Source organism: Aotus nancymaae, unplaced genomic scaffold (assembly GCF_030222135.1).
Source record: "Aotus nancymaae isolate 86718 unplaced genomic scaffold, 86718_ANA_hifiasm-v0.15.2.pri h1tg000011l, whole genome shotgun sequence".
Lineage (NCBI taxonomy): Eukaryota > Metazoa > Chordata > Mammalia > Primates > Aotidae > Aotus > Aotus nancymaae.
In genome coordinates this window covers 55,377,400-55,393,815 of record NW_026988422.1, presented here as the reverse complement: position 1 = coordinate 55,393,815, position 16,416 = coordinate 55,377,400, and the positions used below count along the sequence as shown (strand labels likewise).

The window sequence follows — 16,416 nt, the reverse complement described above, 5'->3', positions numbered from 1 at the left end:
ATCTGACATCGAGAGCTGGGAGATGCCATCCAAAAACACGCCGATCTCAGAGAAGAACAATGTTATGAAAAATCCACACGTGGATAATGAAGAGGAAACTAATTATGAAGTGCTCTGCAAATATTAAATCATAAGCAGAGAAGGCAAAATAGTAATTCTCTATAGACATGTGGACAGAGTAAAAAAGTTTATTAACATTCTGAAAAGGATGGAAATTTTCAAGAATCATCATTAGTGTTAATGAAGCTTGATGAAAAATTAGGATGCAAGGCGGGTCAATGAATTATTGGGTAGTTTTTCAAATAAGCAAACCTCAAGCAATAATACCAAAGCGTTTTAAAAGAGCATTTAAAATGAATTTTATTGTTTGAATTTTACAAGTAGTCTTTAGAGGCTTCAAACAAGAACTCTGTTGCAAAACTCTAATAAATAGCTTGCCCCAAGTCCCCAAACAAAATGTAAAACAAAATGAGAACTAAACTCAGAAGGATAAGCAAGACTTCAGAATGCTTGGATGTTAGCAATATTTCTCATTTACAAAGAGATATCAGGCAATGTACAATCTCCTTCATACAAGTCAGAGAGAAAGAGACAGACAATTGAAATCTTTACAAAGCACTCCGAAATCTTCCTATTTCCATGATAGAAATGTCACCAGAAAAAAAAAATCCCATGGAGAAATCACAATCAATAATGAAACTGTAGCATAAAAATCCGGTAGTGGATGTAGCGGGGAGAAGAGAGGAAAATCCATCCTGTTTCTTTCAGGGATGGAGAGAGGAAGGAATTGAGATTACTTGGGGGAGGGAACTTCCAAGCAGATGCCGCTAGAGTGCTGAGCGTTCCCTTAGACCCGAGTTGCCACTGAAAGGGCAGACGGGTCAGTTTAGTGACAGTTATGAAGGCAACAAACAAAGGGGTCTCCTCAGGTCAGTCAGCACTGGTCAGCCCCATGTCTCTGTGCTCTACAGCGGCGAGGGCCTTGGAACAGTGACCCAGGGGCCCGAAGCAGCCTGCATCACAAGACAGGAAAAATAGCACACCAATAATTTCTGCAGCAGAATCCTTTGGATGGCCACAAAAGGATGCAGAAAATGCCGTGCTGAAATTTCACACTGTGACATGCAGATTTCAGAAGCCCATTCTACTATCACAGTCATTGCTCCTAACAAGCAAGGATTAAAATTCACAATTAAAACATTCACTGTTAGCTTTTCCTAGTTACAAATACTGGTGAAGTCTTGCTCTGGAGAGAAAGATTAATTTAGTGATATGGTCATTTTGAGCAAGTTAGAAAACCAACTGCGTCACATTTTTATCTTTAAAAATCTTTAAAACGACATAATACTTTTGACCAAAATTCATTTAAAATGCATACAGATAATAAGGTTTTAATTTGTGGGGAATTCTGAAATCAATTAATGTTTGGAGCCAGGAAGCTGTAGAGACGTTGATTCCAATTACTCCTGCAGCAAAAGTGGGACCATCTCCCTGGGAGAAGCAGGAAGTGACCTCACAATGTGGGACTGGAAAGGGGTGTGGCCTGCAGGCACTGTCAGAGGGGCTCTGGTTTACTGACTTGCTGATAATAACCCCGATCCTGCTGATCTCTGGAGGACAGATACAAACAGCACTAGCTCATGCACGAGTCATTCAAGGGAGGTAGGCATTTTCTCAAAGCAACTCCCTCTCCAGGCATTTTAGGGAAGAAGGTAAGGAAATATCCCTCTCTACTCCCCAAACAAGTTAAAAAAACATTCTTTTTCTAGGAATAATGACATTTGTTAGGATAACAAGGGAAAGCTTGGGTTACCTGAAATTGATAAGAAAGCGGATGGGAATAGAGGCAGATGGGCCAGGGAGCACCCTGGTCCAAGGCCCAGTTTCTTCTTAAATACATAACAGATAAAGATATTGTGCAAAAAAATAAAGACATTCACATTTTAGCAGTTAAACTTTTATTTTACTTTTTAAAATTTTTATTTACTTTTTTTTTGTTTTTCTTTTCTACAAAAGGCAGGTGATGATTGTTGATCTGCAACCGCTGTGTTGTGCACGCCCCCTGGCGGAGTAGGACGCCGGGGAAGGTGCTCTGAGGATGCTTTCTATGGTGGGATCAGGGCTGCAGGACATGGGCTGGAGGGAGTGTCCGGGCCCTTCTCCTGTCCTCCTCAGCCTTCCCTAGCTCATGTCTATGGTGTTGAAGACCCATTCCGTGAACTTCTTCAGCTTGTCCGAGGCATTCTGGGACTCCTCCTGCAGCCTCAAGTTGTCCTCTCGCAGGTGCTGCACTTCCGCCTGAAGGTGCGCTTTGTCCTCTTTTTCCTGGGAGGGAGTATGAAGTGGAAAGGAACGAGGAGGTGGGGCCCCACCTTGCCCAGCTCTTCTGAGAAGTAGCTATGGACCTGTTTTGATCTTTTGCCCATTTCTATTCTTCGTTCCTCCAAACACCTGTCTAAACGGCCTGGTACCAGGTACTAAGACACTCTAAGCTCAGGGAATGGGGCTTCTAGAGAGATTCAAAAGCCCCAGTAACACTGACTACATGGGAGTCTGGGCTACTGACAAGGAGTAGGGTGTCCAGGAGAGGACCCAGATGGGGCTGGCTGAGGTTCAAAGCCTTTCACAAAATAGTGAACAGCTTTTCTGTACACCTAACGCCGAATGCCTCCTCGCACTGTGTGTTCCAGTGGCAACTGAGATCCCTGCAGCCCTGAACACGTGCAGGCAGAGGGAAGACCCACATCTTATTTCATTACACTACTTAAAAAGGACTCTCACGGTTCAGGGGCAGTTTGCACAGACTGGGCAATTTGCTTTGAGAATACATGTTTACCTTCTTCAAATCTTCCCGAAGCATCTTCAGCATACCTTCCAGCTGGTCCACTTTAGAAGCCAGAGTGGGAGAGGAGTCTTTACTGTCGGGAACAACAAACAAAAGACCATGTTGGCAGGGGCCTCCATGGCTGTTTTTTTTAATTTGAGAAGGCTGTATTTATACAATGGTTTTCAATGTCAAATTACTCAGAATGGCGACCCAATGTGTATTTTTGCTTTAAAAAAGAAAACGGTAATCTTAACAAAAGGTAATACAAGCTTGAACTACAGCCAATCAATAGCTTCCTTTGTTAAAGATGCTGGATCTTCACGACAAAAGAATAAAGGACAATAGTGAAAATGGTCTCTTTGGCAGCACAAGAGGTACTTTCTGGCAGACACAATTGTCAGACAGTAAAACGATTCCCCGGGAGGCTCTGGGATCTCTCTGGTGGGCTTTAAAAAACGAGTTACTCGGCCAGGCATCGTGATGGCTCACGCCTGTAATCCAAGCACTTTGGAGGCCAAGGCGGGTGGATCACCTGAGGTCGAGAGTTCAAAACCAGCCTGACCAACATGGTGAAACCCCGTCTTAATTTAAAAAAATAAAAAATAAATAAAAAATAAAAAAGGAGTTACTCCTCTGCGTGTGGGAAGGAAGCTGGGGAGGTGATGTGATAGGGCAGTCATCTCTGGTCCCCAAGTGTGGTCTTGGCTACTCATGCAACTGCAGCTAAGTTATCATGCCTACATCTTAAACCACTGGTCTAAGTATCTTGCTGGCCTAGCCTTAATGTCTTAAATTCTGTGCTAGTCTGATCAGAAAACAATTTTCTTCTCATTTTCTCACATTTTGTTTACGGCATGCTAATAATGCCATGCTAGTGGAGTACCGAAAGAAGCATGAGCAGGGGATGGCAGGCCAGCCAGCTAGCCAGACAGATGGCACGGCTGGGTACACTCTCACCTCAGGGTCCTATGGCTGAGAGACTGAAAACTTTTCTCGCCACATTCTCCTCTACCTGAGTTCAAGCTGCCAAAAGTATCCTGATTCCTAGCCAAGCCATACATCCTCAGGGGTACACCATAGAGAACCCAAAGTCTTCCATTGGGAAAACATGCAGCAGCCTCTTTCCAGTGCCGAGGGGGAAGAGCTAAGTGACTGAATTTCCTGGATCATGGAGTAAAAGGTATTCTTTACCTTAAAAATCAAGGTTTACGTTAGAATTCCTGACCTCATATGAACTGTGTTGATGTCTTCTGCTAACTCTAAGTCTACAACAGGCCCCGAAAGGCAAAACCCACTGTGGCGCAGAATGTGGCAAGGCTGTGGGCTGAAGGAGTGACCATGACCTCCAAACTCTAAGACAGGGGCCCAATGAAAAGCTGACAATGAATGAGTTTTAAAAGGGACATGGTCAGCTGCAATCTATAACTGCACAATATAGTACAGCAGGCTGGTCTGATTTTGGGTGGGCTGAAAGCCACAGACGTGGTAGAAAAGGGGCGGTGCTGGACAGATACAAAGAGACCGGGGCCGAGCAGCACTGTGTCCTTCGCAAAGCCACTGCAGCCTCATCAGGACTGCAGCCATGCTTAGGAGCGTTCCACTATTCACCTCCATTTGCATTTGTTTAGTCCACGCTGACCCAAGAAAAGAGCCCATCATCATCTTCATCTGCTTTTTTAATAATCCTTTTTCGGGAAAATAGTCTTGGCTCCCTCCGACTTGTCTTTCTTGGAGGCTCCTTCCTAACAAGGCACATTTGGGGCTCTCCTCCAATGCTGGGATATGTATTTTAAAAATTCTCAGTAGTTGACCTGATTGCTGCTCTCCTCACCCCAGCAGTGCCAGTGACGAGGGAGCACACCATCTCTCCTACACTCATAACAAATGATCCACTACTCTTGTGCCTTCTTGCTGAGAGCACTTCCTTGCAGACTTGTTCAGGGAAGTCCTCAAGCACAAGCCCCACAGTTTATCTGTGCCATTTACTTCAATTGCCTTTCCTGTTCTTGTCCGTTTCTGACCAAGTTTTATAGATACCTGGAGTTTTAATCACCCTTGAAAGTTTTTTTTTTTCTTTTTTTTTTTCTCTTGAGACAGTCACGCTGTGTCACCCAGGCTGGGGTACAGTGGCATGATCTCGGCTCACTGCAACCTCTGCCTCCGCCTCCTGGGTTCAAGTGATTCTTATGCCTTGGCTTCCTGAGTAGATGGGACTACAGGTGTGCACCACCACACCTGTAATGTGTTTTTGGTAGAGACATTTTGGCATGTTGGCTAGGCTGGTTTCAAACTCCTGAGGTCAGGCAATCCACCCACCTTGGCTTCCCAAAGTGGTGAAATTACAGGCATGAGCCACAGTGCCCAGTCTCAACAGGTTTTAAGGGAAGAGATTTCAAAAGAATGAAATTATTATGCAACAAGAAGTGCTTACTAAATGCTCCACGCCTGACTGATGGGATGCTTTAACATACATAAATTAGCATACATAAATCCAGCAACCTCAAAGAGTCAGTCTCTCCATAAATAGAAGTTGTAAAGTCCCTGCTCCTGACTCAGAAGAAAGCCCTCAGGACCTCAGTTATTGCCTACTTTTCCTCTTCCATACCATCTTAACATACCCTGGCGATTTAGCTTTCCAAACACAGACGTGAAGCAGCACACTGGGAGCCACTAAGGCTCAGCAAGCGCATGTACAAGCATGACCATCAGCGACAAGGAGGAAGAGTCCAAAAACCCAGACTGCAGGACGACACAGCACAGAGCGTGGGGACACTTACAGTAAATGGTCTCTCCTACCTGACCCAACGGGCCATGGGGGCATAAATGTATTATGGCATTAAACAATGAATATTGATAATTATGGCCATATGAGTCATCAAGAATAGGTTAATTATGTCTACAGTATTTGTTACAAAGCATTCTGACTAAAATGTAAAGTGTCTGGCCCTTCAATGATGAGCTTCCCTCAGCTCCTCCATGTGGCTTCCATCTCCCCTCCTCACAGCTGCAGTCACTGGCAGGTGTGACACAAGGTGCAGATATACAAGTACACACAATGATATAGACTGCCGTCGCAAGGGGGACCAACCTGCTGTAAGGCTTCATCTGGGCCAGAGCCTGTTCCTCCAGCTGATCACTGTTGGATGCAGCACTCAAGGGGCGATGGTTTTCATCACTAGCAGCAAAAAAAGAGGCTCTCTGGACTGGAAAGGAGAGAAGAAACCATTTAGTATATGGAACCACATCCCTGGGTCCTATCTATCAAAGTCAACAAGTGGTCTAGTGGGCAGTCATGTCTAGTATTTCCAGTGCATCCTGCACTGGAAATCTTATTTCCCAACCCTCACAGGGAAAAATATGACTGTTTTAGCTATAAGAGGATCGCAGCATTTTAATTTCCCTTTAAAAAACATTTGTGAGTTAATTTCTAGTCCCCCATTTTCCCTGCTCATCAAAGTAGCATTCTATGAAATGTTTCTCTGGAAACAGGCCTTGTGCCAAATTTCCAGACCAAAGCTTTCCACTCAGCAATGATATAAATGCATTTGAGAGCTAGTATTATGCTTCTTAAAACTTCTTGAGGTATGTTTTCCACAAGATTCCTGGCTACTCTGGTTGGCTTTAACATAAATCCATACCACCTGTGTTCCCAAACATATCAACTTAAAATTTAAGCCAAGAAAACACAATCAAATTTAAAATAATCTCCCATTAAAACCCAAAACTTCTACCATTTGTATAGGAAGGAGATTGACCAACACATTGAAAAATCAAGTTAGAACTGGGAATTTCCATCTGCTTAATAAAGAGCATGAAGGTAAAAGGCTTCGCTGCTGACCACTCCATGGATGCCTGACTTAGATAGATTCTGTGGCCTGGTAAATTTCCCCCCAAAATTAAAACTTGACTAAATAGCAATTTTCAATTCTCCCAACTAAGAGCAACAACAACAAAAAAAAGCAAGAAAAATCACCTGCTATCATAATTTTGTAAAGAATCTTTAAGAAATAAAAATTTGGCCAGGCGCAGTGGCTCACGCCTGTAATCCCAGCACTTTGGGAGGCCGAAGCAGGTGGATCACGAGGTCAAGAGATCGAGACCATCCTGGTCAACATGGTGAAACCCCGTCTCTACTAAAAATACAAAAAATTAGCTGCGCATGGTGGCGTGTGCCTGTAATCCCAGCTACTCAGGAGGCTGAGGCAGGAGAATTGCCTGAACCCAGGAGGCGGAGGTTGTGGTGAGCCGAGATTGCGCCATTGCACTCCAGCCTGGGTAACAAGAGCGAAACTTCGACTCAAAAAAAAAAAAAAAAGAACTAAAAATTTTAGAAAGATCTTTAAACTTGAGAAAAAAGTCTTCATTAAAAAAAAAGCTCTAACATAGGTGTCAAAAAAGAAAAGAAAAAAATACCCAGCTGACAATTTTATGTCAACATACATATACTGCACTACTTTTGTGTTTTCAGGACAATAGACAAGATCATCACCAGTGTGAGCACCTGCATTTAAGAACCACCAGTGTAAAGCGAGCACATGGCCGGTAGGCTGGCAGAGACAATGCTGACAGACAACGTGCTACTGCAAGCGGAGAGACAAGGAGAGGGGCGAAGGAGGTGCCCCATATTTGTCAGGATAGGCGCAGGGCCAAGCAGGACAAGCACTGTGATGTATCTGACTGTGCATTTAGCAACAATGTCTTTGCGACGCGATGAAAGACCCTCTCTGGATACATGTTCTTTTCAGTCAAGGGACAGCTGGGATTCCTCCACCCGCTGCCCTTCCCATATACAGAGGAGGTGAGGCATTCATATTATGAATCCTGTGGAGGAAACACCAGGTGGCATCTGACTACATAAGATGTGCCTAAGTGTCCAGCCTAGGGTCTGGTCCCTACTGAGTGCTCAGTAACTGGTAGCTCGTCTGGTGAGGCACCTATGTTGTGAGTGTGTCCAGAGAAGCAGAGTGGACAGAGACTGCTCACTCCGCCAGCCCACCACAGGGTGGCCCTGCAGGATCCTGGACTGCCCTGTTGGATTCAGTGGACTCACCCTCATAGGCTTTGGCAGCATCTACCAGGTTGGACCAATCCAAGTCTGCAGCAGCATCAGGCAGGGGCATCAGGCCAGGGTCGGGCATAGGCTGCCTGCGGGTCTCCTGGATGTCGGTGAGGGAGCTGTCTGAGGCCGAGAACTCTCCTGCAGGAAGGGAGGAGCAACAAAATGCTTCTCGTGCCTGTGGGAAAGCCACTCAAAACCCACCTATTTCCTGTTACCACAATAGATTTGTAAGCCATTTGTGACTGTCATCAATGTCCAGTTTAGCCAGCTGTTAGTGGTCATTTGAAAGCTGAGTTGAAATACGCATGGGCCTCCTCTAGTCTGTCTTCATTTTCTTACAACCTCCCATCATCTCCCTTCCAGCAGTGAGTCATGGCAAAGTTAGTTTTTCACTGAGGCACTAAGTCTGCTTTTGTGAGTGGTCTGTCCATAGCAGGGCCTGGGCAGCGCTGGCATCTGCTTTCCCACACAGAGTTCAGGGATTTGGACTGGGAAGAAGAGGCCTACTTCAGCAGAGAGCTGGAATTTGGAGCCAGGCCAGTGATGTTTCTTCCCATTAGAGGGGACAATAAGGCTTATTTTTATCTGGCCTGGGAGTGGTGAGGGACAGATGGCCCATGCCTGCCCTGTGTACTATTCAGGAGCAGCCCACTGGGTTTCATGGTCAAAGGTATCCAAGCGGGTGTGAGAGACAAATCAGGGTATGTGAGTGTGCTGGGTTACACAGACAGAGCTAAGACAGGAAGCTCATTTTAGGGATGGAACTGGCATTATTTTTCCCAAGGATGTGGTCCTCACGAGGTATTCTTTGGATCAGTTTTGGGTTGCAGCAGTCTAACATCCCAAGCTCTTCCTAAGGGGACAATTTGTTGAATACAAATACTAAACAAATGTTAACAACAAACTGACATCTTAACAACTAAGCTCTGCTTAGCCTGGGGCAGGGAGCAGGGAGGACTGGGCAGTGAGCCACCCTGTGCCACTAAAGGCAGTTGCTACCTGGTTCGTGCAGCCAGACAATAGGAAGGGCGGGCTGCTGGGGGCCAGGGAGAGCGTTGCTCATGACATGGAAATGCCCTTAATGGGCAGAAGCTGGGTGGACCAAGGGCAGAGCACACCACCCCACAAGAGGGAGCACCCTCGGAAGGTGACTGCAACACTCATATCCATGCAAACACACAGCTAAAGCTAAACGCTCAGCTAGAATATTTAAGTGACTCTAAAAAGACCTGTTTACAAGGAGTTAAAGAGTCTCATGTATTCAGACAGTCCAGTAAGCTAGTGTATTAAGTGCTTGTTTTCCCTTTCAAATTACAAAAACTGCTCTGAAGTACAGCTGCTAGTTGTTACTGTGCTTAAAATTAGCAAAATTATGAGTAAATGGAGTTAACAAATACTGCAAAATACTAAATGTTCAGTTTTAATTAAATGTGCTCCCACCAAGGGTAAGTAGGAGGAACAGATAATTCTGTGTGTCACTCACAACCCTTCTGCCCTTTTATCTCTGGGGTCCAAATTTCCATGTGGGAGATAAAAGAAGTCACCCTTCCTCATCTCCCAAACACAGTTCAGTGGAAGTCACCAAGCAAGTCAGGGCTGAGGGATCAGCCCAATGAGGACTGCTTGGTTAGGATGTGAAATCACTGCAGCTCCTGCCTCATTCAGGAAAACAAGAAAAGGTGATGGGAAGGGACTCAGAGAGGGCTGCCTGTTCCTTCCTTCAGCGGTGGATTCACATGGGGCCTTTGGTCCCCGGAATCCTCGTCTGGACAATGACCACGTGTTGGAGGCAGATTTCTGGGCTGCTCTTTCAGAATATAGGCTTCTACTACTCAGGGCCTACTCTGACATGACACATGCAGAGAAGACTTCACAAAGGGGCTACTGTTTTTACACTGCAAAGGTAAAATTAAAAGTACAGGGAATACGAGAGCAATCAAAGTAAGGCAGGAAATTGTAGGAATAATGGAATTCAGGGAAGAGTGACCCCGATGCGGGGAGAGAGGGAGAGAACAAGGTTAAAGGCAGGAGGTCACTTCCAGAAGGCTTGTTCTGGAGTCTGATGGTAAAACGTAGTCATTTCATGTGCCAACCGTGGTTCATTGGAGGTGACTTCCTGGAGCAAAGAGAACGCAGATTTAAGCTGCAGGTAGATGGGGGAGGGAGCAGGGGTAGCCAGCATGATCCTTGCATGATTCCTGCCAGGGATGAGCAGGATGGGTGGGACTGTGCTGCTGAGCAGTGAGCAGGGCGGAGACGGGGAGGAACATCCATGAGCATGGACTGAGAGGTCAAAAATAAGGCAGCGAAAGCAAGAGGTGTAAAGAAAATACCGTTCCAGAGAAGCAGCAGAAGGAAAAGAAATGTGGGTATGAATGGACACCAGAGAGATAAAAGCTGCAGAACTTGCAAAAGGAAAAAGGACAGAAGGGAGGCAGGGTGACAGCAGTGCGTTTGGTAAATGATCAGGAACACCGGTTCGTGACAGACATCTGCTGTGCTGGGCCACAGCTGTGAGTGGATGTATAGAGCCCTGGAATGGAGTGGGACAGAGACAGGACAAAAGGAAAGACCAAATTTAAATCCAGAGTCCCAGAAAATGGCCCATAATAAAACTGGGATTTAGTTGGGTCACAAAGCAAACAAGACATATGTGGACCAGGTGCAAGAATATGGAGGTACCCCTTATCCACAGGACTTTTCCTTACATAATGCTTGCCTGGCTCACTGCATGAATAAATGAGTCAACAAATGAGTGCTTGACACCACAGGCAATTTCCTTACAGTCTGGGAAAGACCAAGAACAATGGTAAGTCTGGGTTCTTATGGTGGCTACAGAAAGCAGTGGATACAACACTCTATGAAATAACTAATCTAGTGCTAGCCAAATTTGCTCAATCATAACAGCAGCTGGCATGGTTGCTAAGAGTATCAATTCCCAGCCTACTCTTTTGGAGATTCAAATTCAGTGGGTCTTGGGTCCAGTGCGGGACTCTTGTTATTTCTAGCAAGCAACCCAGGTGACTATGGCGGTCTGAGATTACAGGGGAGAGAGGGCGAATAAGGGGCAGGTGTGCCAAGACCATCTGAGCATGGATATAGGACTCCTCTCTGAGCACATCGAGTGGCAGCCACATCTGGGGACAGTGACCATCATCAACAGGGCTGTCCAGGCTGCAGCTGAAAGACCACTTACCATGCAACGACTTCATTCCTAAGGTGTAAGAAGGCCTCCTCAACGGGAGAGACTTGGGGAGAGAAGGGTACGTGCTACTGAAGAGGACGTCGTTGGGCAAGGCTTGGTCCAGAAGTGAAGCCCTCGAGGTGAAAAAGTGCTCCCTTTGGCCACTGTAAATGCTCTCATCTGACAGTGTTCTGTGCAAGGCCCGCCGCGAGGTGGGGGTGCTGGGGAAAGGAGACTGAGGAGACGAGAGTGCGTGGAACTGAAAAACAGCATCGAAACAAAAGAAAGTCAATTTTCTGGTTCAGATCCCTGAGACCAAGGTTGGGGGAGGGTGCGATAACCAAGTTACTGCTCCAGACACACCACCAGCAAGGCAGCTACAGGGCCATCATCTATTTCTACATCCACAAGGAGTTAACCCAAGAGTTCCTGGTCATTATTCCTCATAGCCTGGCATGCTGCCTGCAGTCTATCAGTGCTCCCTATGTGATTCAGGTATGTGATTAAGTGGACCTATCAAGACTGTATGTGGTTAAAAACAAGACTTTTAAGATCAGACAGATGTGAGTTTTATTTGAATCCCGTGTCTTTGACCAAATCATACAATCTCTCTGAGCCTAATTCCTCATTTGTAAAACGGGAACAAAACCTCTCAGGATTACCGCAAGGATTAAACAAAATGCTGGAATGAGCACAATGGCTGGTGTCCGTGGCATGATGAAATGGTGTTATGGCCCCTGGGAGAACAGACAGCCACAGTGCCAGGAGGGTATCCTAACAAGCTTGTAAGATGATAACATGCTTGCTGGGCAACAAGAGTATTTGATCATCAAAATACATTAACTCACATGGCAGGTAGCACTTGATTAACTACTAACTCACACCAACTGAACCTATCAAGGTAGATACATTTCACGAATTTAGGAGAAAATTTATTTTTTGAAGATGCACTTCTATTCATGACCTAAGAATAGGGTAGGCTGAGGGTAGTGGTTCATGCCTGTAATCCCAGAACTTTGGGAGGCTGAGGTGGGCAGGTCACTTGAGGTTAGGAGTTCGAGACCAGCCTGGCCAACATGGTGAAATCCTGTCTCTAATAAAAATGCAAAAATTACCCAGCTGCGGTGGTGTGCACCTGTAATCCCAGCTACTTGGTAGGCTGAGGCAGGAGAATCGCCTGAACCCGGGAGGTGGAGGTTGCAGTGAGCTGTGATCGCGCCATTGCACTCCAGCCTGGGCGACAGAGCGAGACTCTTGTCTCAAAAAAAGAATAAATAAATAAAAAAGAGGGAAGTCTGCTTTATAAATGACAAATAATTATATATTTATCTATACATGACAAATAGTTCCAGATAGATCTATCTCTTACTGACACCTTTTGCCTTTGTGACCAAATTTGATTTTACTTGAGATTTTTTTCTGGAAATAGCAAGCTTCTGAGAATCCCTTGCACTGAAGAACAGCAAATATTTAAATATCCAGCAACCTGAAGAGTAAAAGAGCATTTGGCCCATGAACAATAAAGTTATCATTATTCAGTTCCTCTGAGGCCACCGTCTGCCCCTATAGGGGAAACAATGTGGAGAGCAGGTGAAGATGTGAAGAGGCTGTCCCTGCTGGCTGAAAGCCACCCTGGGACTTCCCCTGACACTCTGAAGGGACAGGGAGAGAGAACAATTTAGCAAATGCTCCATTTAGTGGGCTCATTACAGACCCAGAAATCCACAGTGGATAGACAGGGCCTAGCATGCTTCCACTCAATGAGCCAGGAGTGAATCAGGTCCAAGCCACCCTCAGTGTGGTAAGCACAGCTGCTGCATAAACACCAAAGATGATTAATCAAACACATTGTGAATATAACCAAGGTGTGACCAATTGGGTAAAAATTATGTTCACTTTAAAAGATTCATGATGAATTAAATCCAAGGTACATATGTACTTGTCTAGAAAACTAAATTGCTGTGCTAAATGCTTTGAGAGAACTTGGAATGAAAGTGACAACTTCCCTTCTCTCTTTGTGGAAAAAAGTGTGCATTAGAGCCATTATGCGGCTTGCTGACTGTAATTTTCTTAAAAAATAAAACCAGATTAAAAATAAAACCAAATAAAAACATCTCCACCTGCAAGGTTCTAGGACCATCACATAAGGCTCCTGCCTACCAGGTCAGAGCTCAGATTCCTGTATTGAAAAAACTGCTGCTAAACAGTTTTCAGCACCTCAGGTTTTAGTAAGGGGATTTCCTTTTCCAGTACCCCCACCCTGATGGTTTTACAGGTGTGAAATCCTCCACCAATTCTAGTTTCAGCCTCTTTAGGAAATGTTAATATGCTTCAAGGCCATGAACAGCTACCTTGAAGAGTTCCTTTGAGCAGACAAAAGAAACGTCTTAGGAGAAGTTAAAACACCCTGCACTGAAGGGAGGCAGGACAGGAAGCAAAGGAAGCAATGCGCCTGGAGGCATGCTGCTCATTAAAAGGTAGGAGGACTCAGCCTTGTCCAAGAATGCTGGAATGGCCCCTCGCCCCATCCTTTTCAACTCCAGTCTTAAAGGTGTGCAGAACTATCCACTTCCCAAGAGCAGCCCCTGCCTGCCTTGCCTGTGGTTACCCAGGAGCGCGGCCCGGTGCTGCCAGCCCTTGGGAAAGAATCACAGTGGGGTGGGATGGCAGACCTGGAAGGGATTTCAGAGGATATTCGGGAAGGGGGTTGGTTCTAACTTGTGCTCCAAGGAGTCCTAAGGGTTTCTTATAGTGCCACTGCTAGGGAGAGGTTCAGGTGGGACCCAGAAGTCCAGGCCATCCTGCCCCTCCCATAAGAGAAATTCTGCTTTCTGAGTTTCTATATAATGTGGTTCCATGTGTGATTAAAAAAACAAAAAGGCTTCCTGAGCTTTAAGACTAGTGGGGCACCACTGATCTCCTCTGGTCCTCTATCTCACAGTTGAGGAACAGGGCCTGGAGAGGTGGCATTTTGCTTCATGCCAGTCTCCTCTTCTCTCATTCTTTTCAGTGCCCCTGGCTATTAGTGACATGTGTCACCTGCACTCACAAGAAGCCCTTTCTAAATACTGGAGCCACACGAAGCCTCTTCCTTTGGTATATACCCGAGAGCATTGGCACTACTGTCTGTTCACTTGTCAGACTGTATGCCACCCTTGGGGAAAATAAGGTTATCCCATCTCTGCTTGCCAGTGAGGTTTCTTAGAGTGCTGCAGCTCTGCCACTGTTCTTGAGGTCCATTCTCTGCTGGCAAATGAGCCTGGGAGTGACCCTGCCACTCGATACTGACAAAAGCTCATAGGTAGCACTGGCTATCCAGGAAAACCAGCATGGCACATGAGTGGCTTCGGAGTGTCATAGCCCAGAGTTGGCCACGATGCCTAGTACCCTGAAGCCTGAGGCAGCAGCTTGGAGCCTTGAGCCAGGAGTGGCCTGGAAGACCTCTCAAGGGCATGCCAGCCTTACTGACACAGCAGAGCCTCCATCATTGAGATGACGATTCTCAGAAGACAAAAGGAGCTACTAAGCTGAACTCATCTGAAACTAAACCTGCTCAAAGAAGATGAAACTGAAGAGAGAAAACCTGAGCCCATTCCCAGTTCCTGCTTACAGCCTTCTCACTGTGACGGTTTAGCCAGCAGAAGCACTTTCTTCACAGAGTCTCACAGTAATTACAGTCACAACATAAAGAAAGCACACTCCTGTTTCAAATAGGAATGCTAAAGTAATTCATTTTGTAAATAAAAGCCAAGACCTTGAATAAGGACAAAATCAGACATTTGCCTTCAACTATTTCTACTGCATAAGTAAATCAAAAGAATGAAGGCTCTGAGCTTGCCTCTTGCCAAAAATATTAAACTAGGAATTGGAAGAAAAACTCCATTCAAGGCAGGTTTTATTTTCCTTTAACCTCAAAGGAAACATCTGATATAATTTTTATTTTGAAACTGGTGCTTAAGCATTTTAATATACCTTTTTGGGTTCTGATGGATAAAGAAAGAAGTTTCAAGCACTATCTTTCACGAGGTTGCTAAGGAAACCGTTGGTGCCCTGAATCATGAGTCAGAACTGTTAAGTGCTGGCTTATGAGACAGAAATTACAGAAATCAAGAATGGCTACATCTGTACAATGATTTATTAACATAAACCATGTTAATAAATCATTTATTTCTCAGCAAGACCGTAGAGTGGTCCTTGGGGGTATATTCAGTTCCCAGGAATGTTGATTTTTTGGGTTAGGGGTTTATCTGGCCTATCTGGGAGATGCATGCATACGCACACACACGCTAGCATGGTGCTGGGAGAGCCTGAAGGCTACACCCCCACACAGCTGCTCCAGCCCGCCATGCCTCCTGCACTCTGATCACAGTTTGAAGCTGGTGTGTGGTTTAGGAAATATTCTAGCTTCTAGCTTCCATTTCAATCAATTCAGTCCTCAAAGTTCTTCCTAAAGCTTTCTAGTCTCTTCAAATAGACTGTAAATCATCCATCTAAGAACCTAGAGAACAGAAAACTTCAAAGTTTGCTGCCATGATCTTTCTGGGGGTACAGTCCCTTCTGCCAGGAGACCCAGAAAACCTCAGACAGAAATACCTATACTCAGAGTGACATACCTTCAGGTCCAGCTCAATAAACACCCATTCCAATCCCTAGGAGTGTGAGACTCCACACTTAGAAGACTAGAAAGAAGACAGCCGTAGGTGAGTTTTAAAGGTCCTACAAGCTGAGGTGAGTACACCAATTTTTCCATGTGGTCACATATAGGCCTGGGTGACACACAAACGTACACGCTGGACAGGTATTCAGGACTTGGTACACAGAGACTGAATTTTAGAGACTGAAGACATTTACAGTCTGGAATTCTGAGAGTAAAACAGAAGGCCGTATGAAGTCAGGGGAGTCTGGAACGTTCTGAAGGTGTGCGGGTAGACTTAGACTGCTGGACTGAAGAAGCAGCTGTGCATTTCCTTTTGGGGTGTGATGATGAGAGTGACTACTGCAGGCAGTTTCTCTGAGTGAAGAGCACACCATGTAGGGCCAGTAGGTTTGCTGGACACGGTCACTAGCAAACGAGGCCATTTCTGAGAAGAGGAGGAGTCTCTGGAAAGAAGACACTAAAGCCCTTAAGGAAAAAGTTCTAGCTTTCCACAGGAGTCACAGGCGTCTCTGCAGAGTTTCTAAGAAGCCGTATCACCTAAGTGATGTTTAGGGAATCATGCACTCTGAGCAGGATACAGTAGAAGAATGAACAGCTGTAGGGTTAGGACCAGGTTAACAGAAACCATGACTAATGACACGTGGCTGCAGGGACAGAGCACTGTCAAACACTGTGGACTAGTTATCAGG

General features: G+C 45.4%; 1 protein-coding gene across 13 annotated transcripts in view; it reads right to left on the bottom strand.

The window, feature by feature from the left end:
• Positions 1–1,564: 1,564 nt before the first annotated feature.
• SIPA1L1 (signal induced proliferation associated 1 like 1) overlaps positions 1,565–16,416 on the bottom strand; it is a 385,273-nt gene continuing 370,421 nt past the window's right edge. For all 13 annotated transcript variants that reach the window (XM_064374995.1, XM_064374996.1, XM_064374998.1 and 10 more), the window contains 5 exons: positions 11,083–11,329; positions 7,878–8,024; positions 5,916–6,030; positions 2,837–2,918; positions 1,565–2,325 (listed from right to left, as the gene is read on the bottom strand). In XM_064374995.1, coding sequence (XP_064231065.1) covers positions 2,182–2,325; positions 2,837–2,918; positions 5,916–6,030; positions 7,878–8,024; positions 11,083–11,329 — 735 coding nt within the window. In that variant the 3' untranslated portion in view covers positions 1,565–2,181. The remainder of the gene's footprint in view (positions 2,326–2,836; positions 2,919–5,915; positions 6,031–7,877; positions 8,025–11,082; positions 11,330–16,416) is intronic.